Below are 11,738 nucleotides of genomic sequence, written 5' to 3'. Positions count from 1 at the left end.
GATTACAGGCTTGAGCCACCGCACCCGGCCCTGACTGTATCTTTTCAAGCAAACTGTTAAACTTATTTCTCACAACCTGTGCTTTGCTCACGATTACACATCAAAGATCAAAGTCATCCTCTCTGGCAGGGGCGGGGGCTCCCACCTGTAATACCAGCACTTTGGGAGGCTGAGGCAGGAGGATCACCTTAAGTCAGGAATTGGAGACCAGCCTGGCCAACATGGTGAAACTCTGTCTCTACTAAAAATACAAAAGTTAGCTGGGCATGGTGGTGTGCACCTGTAATCCCAGCTACTCGGGAGGCTGAAGCACTTGAACCTGGGAGGTAGAAGTTGCAGTGAGTCAAGATTGCACCCCTGCACTCAAGCCTATGTGACAGAGCAAGACTCTGTTTCACAAAACAAAACAAAACAAAAAACAAAACAAAACAAAACAAAACAAAACAAAACAAAACAAAACAAAGTTATCCTCTCCAACAAGCCCAGGGGTGTCGATCCTCTAGCACCAATGATGGGCAGGTCCACGTGCTTTACCAGCTTTTACCAGCTGGCTGTGCCAAAAGCAGGACCAACCTGGCTCATGAAAACTGAGCGGCTTAAATAGACCCTGGGAGGAGGCCAAGGGAGTATCTAGGGCCCGGCTGGGGTTTCCTCATAGAGTTCAGGTCTGCACCCACAGAAAAACACATGATGATGAAGGCTGGCAGTTGTATTCCCAGCAGCACAGCAAAGATCACTTTGATCTGGAAACTGTTTGAGTAGATGATTCCAACACCTACCACAGCTCTTATTAAAGCCATTTTCTAATGAAGTCTCCAATGACCTAGAGACAATCTAATAAACCCAGCAACAATCCCAGTTTGGACTGCTTTAAGCCTGGAGGACTTTTGGCAGTGCATCACTACACAGAACCATTTCTGTGATCGCCTGGTACCAAAGTCAAACCTTGTGCACAGAACATCTTTCTGTTCTGGAGATAGGAGGCACATGCAACGGACTGAACCTGGGTGGCAGGTCATCATAACTAGTCTAATTCCATGCATGTTTGAAATTTTTCATAATTTTTTAAGCTGAATCAGTTCCCAAGGTACAAATCCAAGAGAAGGAAGTGGTGGGCAAGAACTCGTCCTGCATCTTAATTTCGCTAAACCAAAAATTATCTAAATTATCTAACCCATCAAGAAGAGCCTCAAAGATAACAATAAACATTTACAAGCCAGACACTGTGCTAAGAACTGCCTGCCTTGGGTATCTCAATGTCTAAGGCTGAGGGGAAGTCACGACCGGCACAAAGAAGCTTTGCTGGATCCTTAGAGGTTTTTCTGAAGGTCACAGAACAATTGCTAGTAATGAAATAGCTAGGAAGTTGGTATGATAGACAAAGGCTGGCAATTGATTTAGAAGGAAACTAACTGGCTTACATTTTAGAGGGAATATCTAGTAACCAAGTAAGTACAAAGCTGTAAATAATTAGACTAGGCCAGGCACAGTGGCTCACGCCTGTAATCCCAACACTCTGGGAGGCTGAGGTGGGTGGATCATCTGAGTTCAGGAGTTCAAGACCAGCCTGGTCAACATGGTGAAACCCTGTCTCTACCAAAAATACAAAAATTAGGCCAGGTGCGGTGGCTCATGCCTGTAATCCTAGCACTTTGGGAGGCCAAGGTGGGCGGACTGCCTGAGCTCAGGAGTTTGAGACCAGCCTGGGCAAGACGGCGAAACCCCATCTCTACTAAAATACAAAAAAAAAAAAAAAAATTAGCTGGGCAGGGTGGAATATGCCTGTAGTCCCAGCTATTCAGGCAGCTGAGGCAGGGGAATTGCTTGAACCTGGGAGGTGGAGGTTGCAGTGAGCCGAGATCATACCACTGCACTCCAGCCTGGGTGATAAGAGCAAAACTCCGTCTCAAAAAAAATAAATAAATAGACAGACTAAATTTTCTGCAGTGAAACAGGGAATGCCTGTAAAATTTTAGAAAAGGAAAGGAGTATGATGAAGTGTCCACACTCTCCATCCCTGAACAATGCTGCAAGTGAAGATCCTCCCAGGTGCTCTGTTTAGCTCAAGCCATTACTAGACTGAACTGCAGGAGGAAGCAAGGCCTCACCTCCAGCCCAACATGCAACAGGGAATTCATAACAAGTAATCAGGTATGAATGCAGAGGGGGCTGCCCCAGGAAAAGAAACAAACACAGGAACTTTGATAGGGCTAAATGTGCCCAGCCCTGTAGCCTCCCTGTAGCCTCCAGTGGCCAGCTTTCCATCCCCTCTTGACTGAGGCTCCGGGAAGCTGAAGTGGCAGAAACAGTACTCCATCCACCCCTCCATCCCTGATACCTGCTGACAGCATTGACCACAAGCCTCAGCTGTTCCTCGGCTGAGGCTGTCTGCTGCTGCCACCAGCGCCGGGCCTCCTGAGCACGGCTCAGCTCCAACTGCAAGGCCTGGGGAGGATGCAGCAAAGGACAGGGTCTCTCCGAGTCCTGGGGGCAGCCCCAGACAAGTGGCTCCCCTGCCCTCCCGGAGTCTCTACTGGGCTCAGACACCAACCTTGGCACCCATCCGCTCCACCTCTGCCTCTGCGGCTTTGTCCTGCAGGGATCGCTGCAGGATGGCCTGCTCCTGGCTCTGGGCTGTCACTTGTTCCTGGAGTGAGGCCATCTGGAAGAGGAGAGGGAGCTGGGCAAGGCCTTCTAGAGCTAAAAGGGGGGCATTAGAAGCAAAGTGGCAGATGCAGAGATCTCTGCAAGAATGCCATGCAGGGGCCAGGAGAGGTGGCTCACGCCTGTAATCCCAGCACTTTGGGAGGCTGAGGCAGATGGATCACTTGAGGTTAGGAGTTCAAGAGCAGCCTGGCCAACATGGTGAAACCCCATCTCTACAAAAAATAGAAAAATTAGCTGGGTGTGGTGGTACCTGCCTGTAGACCCAGCTACTCAGGAAGCTGAGGCAGAAGAATCGTTTGAACCCAGGAGGTGGAGGTTGCAGTGAGCTGAGATTACGCCACTGCACTCCAGCCTGGGTGACAGAGAGAGACTCCTTCTCAAAAGAATAAAAAAAGAAAAAAGAAAAAGAAAGAACGCCACGCAGGAGACCGAAGCTTAGGTTCCTGAGAATGGAACCCAGTGTTCCTTCCATGTTCCACGTTCCATGTGCCCCCTTGAACATGGGACTAGCCCTTGACCCACCCCACAGGACCCACCAACTGACAATGCCACCCTCCTCAGATGCTAACACCTCCTCAGAGAGGCTGTCCCCAACCATCCTACCTGAGGCTGACCCACCCCACAGTCTCTCCATCACATTATCTTTTGATTCTTTCTTACTACTTTCTTTTTTTTGAGACAGGATCTCACTTTGTCACCCAGGCTAGAGTGCAGTGATGGGATCACAGCTCACAGCCTTGATCTCCTGTGCTCAGGTGATCCTCCACCTCAGCCTCCACAGTAGCTGGGACTATAGGCATAAGCCACCATGCTTGGCTAACTTTTTATATTTTTAGTAGAGACAGGATTTCACGTTTCCCAGGCTGGTCTCCAACTCCTGACCTCAAGTGGTCCACCTGCTTCAGTCTCCCAAACTGTTGCCATTACTCAGCTTGGCACGGTGGCTCCACCTGTAATCCCATCATTTTGGGAGGCTGAGGCAGGCAAATCATCTGAGATCAGGAGTTTGAGACCAAAGTGTTGGCATTACAGGCGTGACCACTGCACCGGCTTGAAACTTTCTGTATAGCACACATAATACTCGATGTTACCTGCTTACTTGTGTGTTCTGTGTCTCTGCTCTAGAAGGCAGGCTCCACATTTCGGTTTTGTTCAGGGCTGTGTGCTCAGCATGTGGTAACCACTCAATAAACACTGGTTGAATGGATGCCCCCCTTATGGAAGGAGCAAGGTGCTGGGAGGGAATACAGGGAGAAAAGAGAGTGCAGTGACCTGTCCCTTCAGCTGCTTAACAGAGTCACTGTGTTCCAGCTCCTGGGCCTTTAGCTGCACCATGAGGGCAAACACCTTCTCCCGCCAGCGGTTCAGCAGGGACTGGCACTTCCTGGTGAACTCAGGCTCCAGGGAATCTGAAGGTTGAACCTGAAGGAGAAGCAGCAAGAGGAACGTATGGGCTCCTGGGGGAGGAGAGGAGGGAGGTGGTGTCTTTGTTTCTCCTGTCCTGCCTGGGCAACATGAGTTACAGCAAGGAGTTCACAGGAAGAAAGAGATCCAAGCAGGTTCTGGGGCATACTGACCCCTCCCGCCCACAGGGAGGGAGCAGGGGGACAGTAGGTGCAGGATGCAGCTGAGGGTGAGGGGCTGGGGGTCAGGCTGTACCTTCCTGGTCAGCTCCTCCTCCTGCAGGGCGAGGATGTGCGTGAGGCTCTGCACTCGCACCTGCAGCAGCTCCGCAGTGGCGTGCAGGCCGTCCCGGTCCTCCTGCAAGTGCTGTGGGCGGAGGGAAGCAGCGCCTCTGTAGGGCGTCCATGCCACCTCAGGTACCACCTTCTCTCCTGGGGGCTATACTCTATACACGTTCCTCCGAGGGCCACACTTGCCACCCCCCCACCTGATCCCCAAGTCCCCACACAGATGCACTCCTGCACTCTCACCTGCACGGTTTCCAGAAGCTTCTGTCGCTCCGGTACCCATGTCTGGCTGTGAACCTCAGGAGGGACTTGTTCCCCAACATATTTTCTTAGATTCTCAACCAGGGTCACCTGAGCCTCCAAGTCGTCCTGGGTCTTGCTAGCGTTGGGGTATGAATGGAACAGCCACCAGTGGGGCGCTCTGCAGACCCACCACATCACCAACTGCTGGTCCCCCTGGTGTCTGCCCACCTACCTCAGTTGCTTCCGAAGCAGCTCGGCCTCCCTCTGAGCCTCGGCCAGCTCCTTGGCTTCCCCTGACCTCCTGGTTTCCAGACTACTCAGAGACTTCTCCAAGCCCTCGGCCTTGCTGGTCAAACTGGAAAGAGCCTCCTGGTGAGCCTGTGTCAAAGAGGACAGCTACGGAAAGAAGAGGAGGCTCAGCAGGGGCTCGACCCTGCATGGGGGCCTTCCTTGTTCCCTTCACTCCCACTTTCTGTGACCTTAGAGAAGGACCCAACCAATCACCCAATTGTGCATAGCAAATGGAGAGCTGTTGGCTGGGTGCAGTGGCTCACGCCTGTAATCCCAACACTCTGGGAGGCTGAGGTGGGTGGATCACCTGAGGTCAGGTGTTCAAGACCAGCCTGGCCAACATGGTGAAACCCTGTCTCTACCAAAAATACAAAAATTAGCCACGCTTGGTGGTATACACCTGTAATCCCAGCTACTCGTGAAGCTGAGGCAGGAGAATTGCTCCAACCCAGGAGGCAGAGGTTGCAGTGAGCCAAGATCCCACCACTGCAATTCTAGCCTAGGCGACAGTGAGACTCTGTCTCAAAAAAAACGAAAAAACAACAACAAATGGAGAGCTGGTAACTCACTCTCCACAGTTGCCCCACAACCCATCAGGAGCTCTTGTCAGATCTCCTCCAAAACATATCTTCACCTCTCTCTGTCTCCACTGCCACCAACCCAAGGTAAGCTACCTTTATCTCTTGCCTGGGCCACAGCAACCATCTCCTAACGAGTCTTTACAAATCCTTGGTGGCTTATCACCGAATTCAGAACAAAACCCAGGTGCCTCTCAACGCCTGCGGGCTGGGTGACCCGACCTCTGCCTGCCTCCTGAGCTCACTCCTGGAGGCTCTCCCACTGCTCCCCGCTCCAGCCACAGTGAGTCTGCTGAGAACCAGACAGTGGCCCCTCCTCGCTCTACAGACCTCAGGCAATAGCTCCTCCTCAGGATGGCCTCGCTGTGCTCTGTAATTCCCCCCACCACCCTACTCTGCCCCCTCAGCTGTTCACGTACTCCTGAGCACTTAGCCCTGATCATATCTTGCTTATGTGTATGTGTTACCATCTGTTGGGCCATACAGGAAGGAAAAGGAGGAATTTTGTCTTTTGCTCATGGCACCTCAAAGGGTTGTAGGGGTGTCAGAGCCACCAAGAGTCATGGGATGGACTGGGAAGGAGAGCAGAGTAGCCACTCTGCTTCCAGGTCTCCCTCCTCTAGCCCCGTCTCCATACAATAGTTAATTTGGGTGACATAAATCACAAAACTTTTAAGACATAATATGTAAATCTAATCATGTCATTTCCCTGCTTAAAGCCTTTCAACGGTTACTTATTACTTAAAAAAAATTTTTTTCTTTTTTTTGTTTCTGGAGATGGAGTTTCACTTTGTTGTCCAGGCTGGATCTCAGCTCACTGCAACCTTTGCCTCCCAGGTTCAAGCGATTCTCCTGCCTCAGACTCCTGAGTAGCTGGGATTATAGGCATGAGCCACCACATCTGGCTAATTTTTATATTTTTAGTAGAGATGAGGTTTCACCATGTTGGCCAGGCTGGTCTCGAACTCCTGATCTCAAGTGATTCACCCACTTTCGCTTCCCAAAGTGTTGGCATTACAGGTGTGAGCCACCATGCCAGGCCCTAATTTCTTTTATAAAATAGACACGGGGGTCTCACTTTGTTGCCCAGCGTAGTCTCAAACTACTGGGCTCAAGTAATCCTTCCGCCTTGGCCTCCCTAAGTGCTGGGATTATAGATATGAGCCACTGTGCCCAGCCTGCTCATTACTCTTAAGGGAAAGTATCAAGTTCTGAACTGACCAAGGCCTGGGTCTGTGCAGGCAGACTGTGCTCTACAGCACACTCAGGGTCTTCATCTCTGTGCTCCAGCCTTCTGGCCTCCTCCTGTCCCCACCTCTACCTGCTGTCCTGCTGAGTGTTCACCAGCTACCACTGCACCCCACACGCCTCTTCACTGGCCAGCTCCTATTCAGCACAAATGGTAGCTGGTTTTTAGTCTTGCTCTGCTGCCTAGGCTGGAGAGTAGTGATCTCACCTCATCGTAACCTCCGCCTCCCAGGTTTAAGCAATTCTCCTGCCTCAGCCTCCCAAGAAGCTGGGGGATTACAGGCACCTGCCACCATACCTGGCTAATTTTTGTATTTTTTTGTAGAGACTGGGTATCGTCATGTTGGTCAGACTGGTCTTGAACTCCTGGCCTCAACTGATCTACCAGCCTCAGCCTCCCAAAGTGCTGGGATTAGAGGCATGAGCCACCGTGCCTGGCCTAACTTCTTATTGCTAAATTTCTTTCATGAATCTCCTTTGTCCATTTTCTGATTGGACTGCTGGTCTTTCCATTACCAATTTCTATGCACATATTATGTATTAGGGATAGTACCCTTTTCTTGTAATCTGAGCTATAAATATGGGGTTTTTTGTTTTGTTTTGTTTTGTTTTTGCCACTCCTAATGTTCATGTTATAAAGTCAATGGGTCAATCTTTTCCTTTATGGCTTCTAGATTTTGGATTTTGACTCACAGGTAGAAAGGCCTTGTACACTACAAGGTTATAAGGAATTCAATTCTCCCTTGTTTTCTCCCAGTTCCTTTATGGTTTCTTTATTTTTTTTATTTTTTTGAGATGGAGTCTAGCTCTGTTGCCCAGGCTGGAGTGCAGTGGCGTAATCTTGGCTGACTACAACCTCCACCTTCCAGGTTTAAGCGATTCTCCTGCCTCAGCCTCCCGAGCAGCTGGGATTACAGGCATGCACCATCACACCCAGCTAATTTTTGTATTTTTAGTAGAGACGGGGTTTCGCCATTTTGGCCAGGCTGGTCTCGAACTCCGGACCTTGTGATCCACCCACTTCAGCCTTCCAAAATGCTGGAATTACAGGTGTGAGCCACCCATGCCCAGCCCTATGGTTACTTTTCTAGAAATGTTGACTGGTTGCCAGGCGTGGTGGCTCACGCCTATAATCCCAGCACTTTGGGAGGCCGAGGCGGGTGGATCACGAGGTCAAGAGATCGAGACCATCCTGGTCAACAAGGTGAAACCTCGTTTCTACTAAAAATACAAAAATTAGCTGGGCATGATGGTGCTTGCCTGTAGTCCCAGCTACTCGGGAGGCTGAGGCAGGAGAATTGCTTGAACCCAGCAGGTGGAGGTTGCGGTGAGCCGAGATTGTGCCATTGCACTCCAGTCTGGGCAACAACAGCGAAACTCCGTCTCAAAAAAAAAAAAGAAATGTTGACTGACTGGTTATAGCAGCATTCCCTGAACCCCAGACCAAGTTAGTGCTCTCTAGTCCTTCAAGGCATTCTCCCCAATTGCAATTACTTATGATTAAATTAAATATAGATGAGTGTATCCCCACAAGGCTGTCAGCTTCATCCACGAAGGCAGGACTCAGGCTAATTTGGTCACTAAGTCTCATAGATGGCAAAGAGTAAGCACTGTGGACTGAATAATCTGTATCCCAGTCCACCACAGCCTCCTTACCAACCTTCCTCACTGCCCTCCACAATACCCCCAATGAACTGGTACCTGCGGTAAAGTAGGGAGGCAAACTACTTCCTACTAGAAAGGAAAGGAGGGCTTCAAGTGGTGGGAGGCCACCTGAGTCTCAGGGAAAAAGTGGAATCTGAATTAAGATCAAAGCACCCAAGTTCTCCATCTTTCTAGGCCACGTGTGTTTCCTTTCACCAAAGGTCTCATCATTCCACTACTTACTACTCATGGGGGAGTCTTTTCTGCAATACTTGCTTGGAAGCTACTGCCCAGCTCTCCATTATGAATTTGAATCCTTTCCACCTCTGGATTCACCTGCTCTTGGTGCAGCCTCTGAACCTCTTCCAGCTCCCGCTGACTCCCCTCTTCCATGTTCTTCCGGACGACCTCAGCCCCAGCCAAAGCAGCACGTAGGCCCTCGGCCTCGGCTCGGCCAGCCTTCTCCGCCCGTGCCAGAGCCTCCAGCTCCATGGCCTGGGCCTCTAGCCTCATCTTCTGCTGCAGCGAGGTCTCTCGCAGGAGCCGGACCTCCTCCTCTAGCCGCCGTAGCTCTTGCAGCTGCCGAGAGATCAGCTCAGCCTGCTGGCTCAGGGCCTGTGACCCCTCCAACTCCCGGCACCTTCAAAGACAAGTTAGTGCAGATGAAACTTGTCTCCAGAGATGGAAGGATAGGTGAGAGCATAAACATAGCCAGGAGAAGCAAAAGAGGACCCCTCTGCACTCGTGTTGGGAGGTGAAGGGGGTGCTGAAGCTGGGGCATGGGGATGTCTGCACCTATATCATCATCATTCATCAAAGCCCTATTGAGCATGTTAAGTCCAGTGCCTGGACTCACAGGACCTAAAGTCTGGCTGAGATCCTGAAACATGATCTCTCTAGAGAGCGCTACATACAGGCAGATTCAACATCAAACGTGTGTACCATTAGGCCACCACATTCTTTTTGTTTTTTGGTGTTTGTCTTATTTATTTTTTCATTTTTAGGCACACATTTTAAGTGGAAAAGTTGGACGAACACACAGAGACTTCTGAATTCTGATTTAAGGGCAAGAAGTTTGAGGAAGGAATGGGCATAAAAAGGTCATGAGCTTCCAGTATCAATATGGTGAGGCCAAGTGCTAGTTAAAGGCATTTATCGAGTGTTAGGTATACTTTATGAGGCGTCTGAGAGACCAGGACATAAATAACATAGTGCCAACCTTTGGAGAATATCATCTACCAATGTCACGTAAAGTTTAATCCAGTTTGGAACATGGCTCCTGAGGCAGCTCTCTCTCTGAGACCCTGGACCACAGGAGATTGTTGTTGTTTTTAGAGACAGGGCATCACTCTGTCACCCAGGCTTCAGTGCAGCACGATCCAGTGGCTGGATCGTAAGTCACTGCCTCTTTGAACTCCTGAGCTCAAGCAGTCCTACCACCTTAGCCTCCCGAGTAGCTGGGACTACAGATGCATGCAACCACAGCCAGCTAATTATTTTCTGTGGAGACGGAGTCTCACTTTGTTGCCCAGGCTGGTCTTGAACTCCTGGGCTCAAGGGATCCTCCTGCCTCAGCTCCCAAAGTGCTAGGATTATAGGTGTGAGCTGCCATACCTGGCTTTTTCTTTCTTCTTCTTTTTTTTTTAAAAAGTAGCAGGGATCTGTAGTCTAGGGAAATTAAGTGACTTGCCAGATGTCCTCTAGCTGGTAGCCAAACTAGAAACAGAGTCTCTGTCTCCCGACACCCAGTCTAGTATTCCTCCTTCTTTATCATGCTGCTGCTTCTAATGTAATCCTACTCTGGAGCAAAATGGCAGAATGATATCCTAGTACATCTGGGAAAAGGCACATGAAGCAAGAATGAGAATGTTTACAGACAATACGACAGAGAGCATGGCCAGCTCCCATAGCATGTCCTCTGTAAAGGCTTTCTTCCATCAGAGTCAACCCACACCGCCACAGTGCTGGGTCTCTACTTCCAGTTTGCACTTCTTCGTCTTGCCTCATGCTACGCTTTATAATCAGCTGGTGGTCAATCTATCTCCCCTCTTAGGGTTTTAGGTTCCTTATTAATTACAAATTCAAGTCACGTTTGTCTTATTCACTATTGTTATCCCCATCCCTAGCACCTAGCACGTTGCTTTATTATTTATGCACTGTAGGAACTAGTAATTGCTTACATAAAAATGAGTAACTTATGGAAACACTGGCCAAAACAGGGTAAGATATTCCAGTGAGGAAGGCTCATTAGCAAGCAAGCCAGAGAAAATGGCAAGGATGGATCCCTACCTGCCTCTCTGCCCTGGCTCCTGTCTGTTACTGGCAACATCCCGTTCCCACATTGTCACTTGAGGTCTTTGGGTGTCTGTCCGCCTCTCTGAGACATCTTGATAGCCTGGGGGTTGGACCAGGGGAATGTCTGCGAGCCAGGTGGGAGCCATTTTTGGTAGAGTTGAAAGGGGCCGAGTTTGAAAGTGGGAGGGGGGAATCAGCCCAGTGGAACCTGAGAATTACAAAAGCAAAGATGGTCAGTTTCCCAGGCAGAGGCAACCACCACTCCCCTTGCCTGGTCCCACTGACCTGAAGGTGGAAACATCTTCACATTATTTGAAGGCTCTAGATTCTGTCTCCAGCCATATATATTCCCCTGGACAATAGGAGAAACAAGGACACTCCAATTCAATTTTCAGGCCACCTTCCAAAGAGAAATCCCCTACAATAACAAAGTCATAATCCTTGAATTACAGCCAGGTCCACCCGATGCTCCGCTCTTTTCCTACTTCCCCAAAGAAGTAGGAGATACCCCAAACTCACTTGCTTGTCTCAACCTGGTTCCTGGTAGAACCCAGGCAACTAACTACAAAGTGGAGAGAATTTACTGAGAGACCGAGAGGGGGCTCTGAGGCTTTACTCATACTTTCAGGATTCTGGGCAATGCCTTTACCCTCCTCCTTAAGTTTCTATGGTCCCTGCTGCTCCTGGCCAAAGGTGAGAAAGGAGGTACACAGTGCAGGGGTCTTGAGCGCCATCTCCAGAATTCTCTCCATGGCTCAGAAAGGCCTGGGGGAAGCCCATCCAGACACCACCAGGCCATGACTCTTGGGTCCTTCCCTATTAAAGAGCTGGCCCAAGGCCTGGCCCCAGGTGAATGTGGCCACATGCAGGGTTAGACACCTCCCCAGGACCTTGGGAATCCAGGCAGCCTAGATCCCCAGGCAGAAAAGCCAGCTTCCTGACATCTCATCCAAATCTTGCCTGGAGCTGTCCTCTCAGCTTCTCTCTACTATCCCCTCAGCTTCCATGCCTGCTGGAAGATTTTTCTAGATTCCTAACACACAGCGGGCACTTTAAGATCTTCCTCCCACCCTCATTCATC

At 50.0% G+C, this 11,738-nt stretch overlaps 1 protein-coding gene across 9 annotated transcripts in view; it reads right to left on the bottom strand.

Annotated features, from left to right (window-relative positions):
- The window catches only part of CCHCR1 (coiled-coil alpha-helical rod protein 1), a 16,141-nt gene that overhangs the window by 3,878 nt on the left and 525 nt on the right, over window positions 1–11,738 (bottom strand). For 3 of the 9 annotated variants that reach the window (XM_017520068.2, XM_017520067.1, XM_037735401.1), the window contains exons 2-10: window positions 10,943–11,009; window positions 10,652–10,865; window positions 8,699–9,002; window positions 4,834–4,997; window positions 4,602–4,737; window positions 4,327–4,437; window positions 3,940–4,089; window positions 2,552–2,662; window positions 2,339–2,445 (exon numbers count right to left, since the gene is read on the bottom strand). In XM_017520068.2, the coding sequence (XP_017375557.1) occupies window positions 2,339–2,445; window positions 2,552–2,662; window positions 3,940–4,089; window positions 4,327–4,437; window positions 4,602–4,737; window positions 4,834–4,997; window positions 8,699–9,002; window positions 10,652–10,865; window positions 10,943–10,958 (1,313 nt within the window). In that variant the 5' untranslated portion in view covers window positions 10,959–11,009. Of the gene's footprint in view, window positions 1–2,338; window positions 2,446–2,551; window positions 2,663–3,939; window positions 4,090–4,326; window positions 4,438–4,601; window positions 4,738–4,833; window positions 4,998–8,698; window positions 9,003–10,651; window positions 10,866–10,942; window positions 11,076–11,279; window positions 11,733–11,738 lie in introns of those variants that run through there. The other 6 variants (XM_037735402.1, XM_037735403.1, XM_017520064.2 and 3 more) reach the window with 5 other exon arrangements.

The sequence above is a fragment of the Cebus imitator genome, unplaced genomic scaffold, assembly GCF_001604975.1.
Source record: "Cebus imitator isolate Cc_AM_T3 unplaced genomic scaffold, Cebus_imitator-1.0 Scaffold799, whole genome shotgun sequence".
In the NCBI taxonomy this organism is placed as follows: domain Eukaryota; kingdom Metazoa; phylum Chordata; class Mammalia; order Primates; family Cebidae; genus Cebus; species Cebus imitator.
This window is presented reverse-complemented; position numbering and strand designations above follow the sequence as displayed.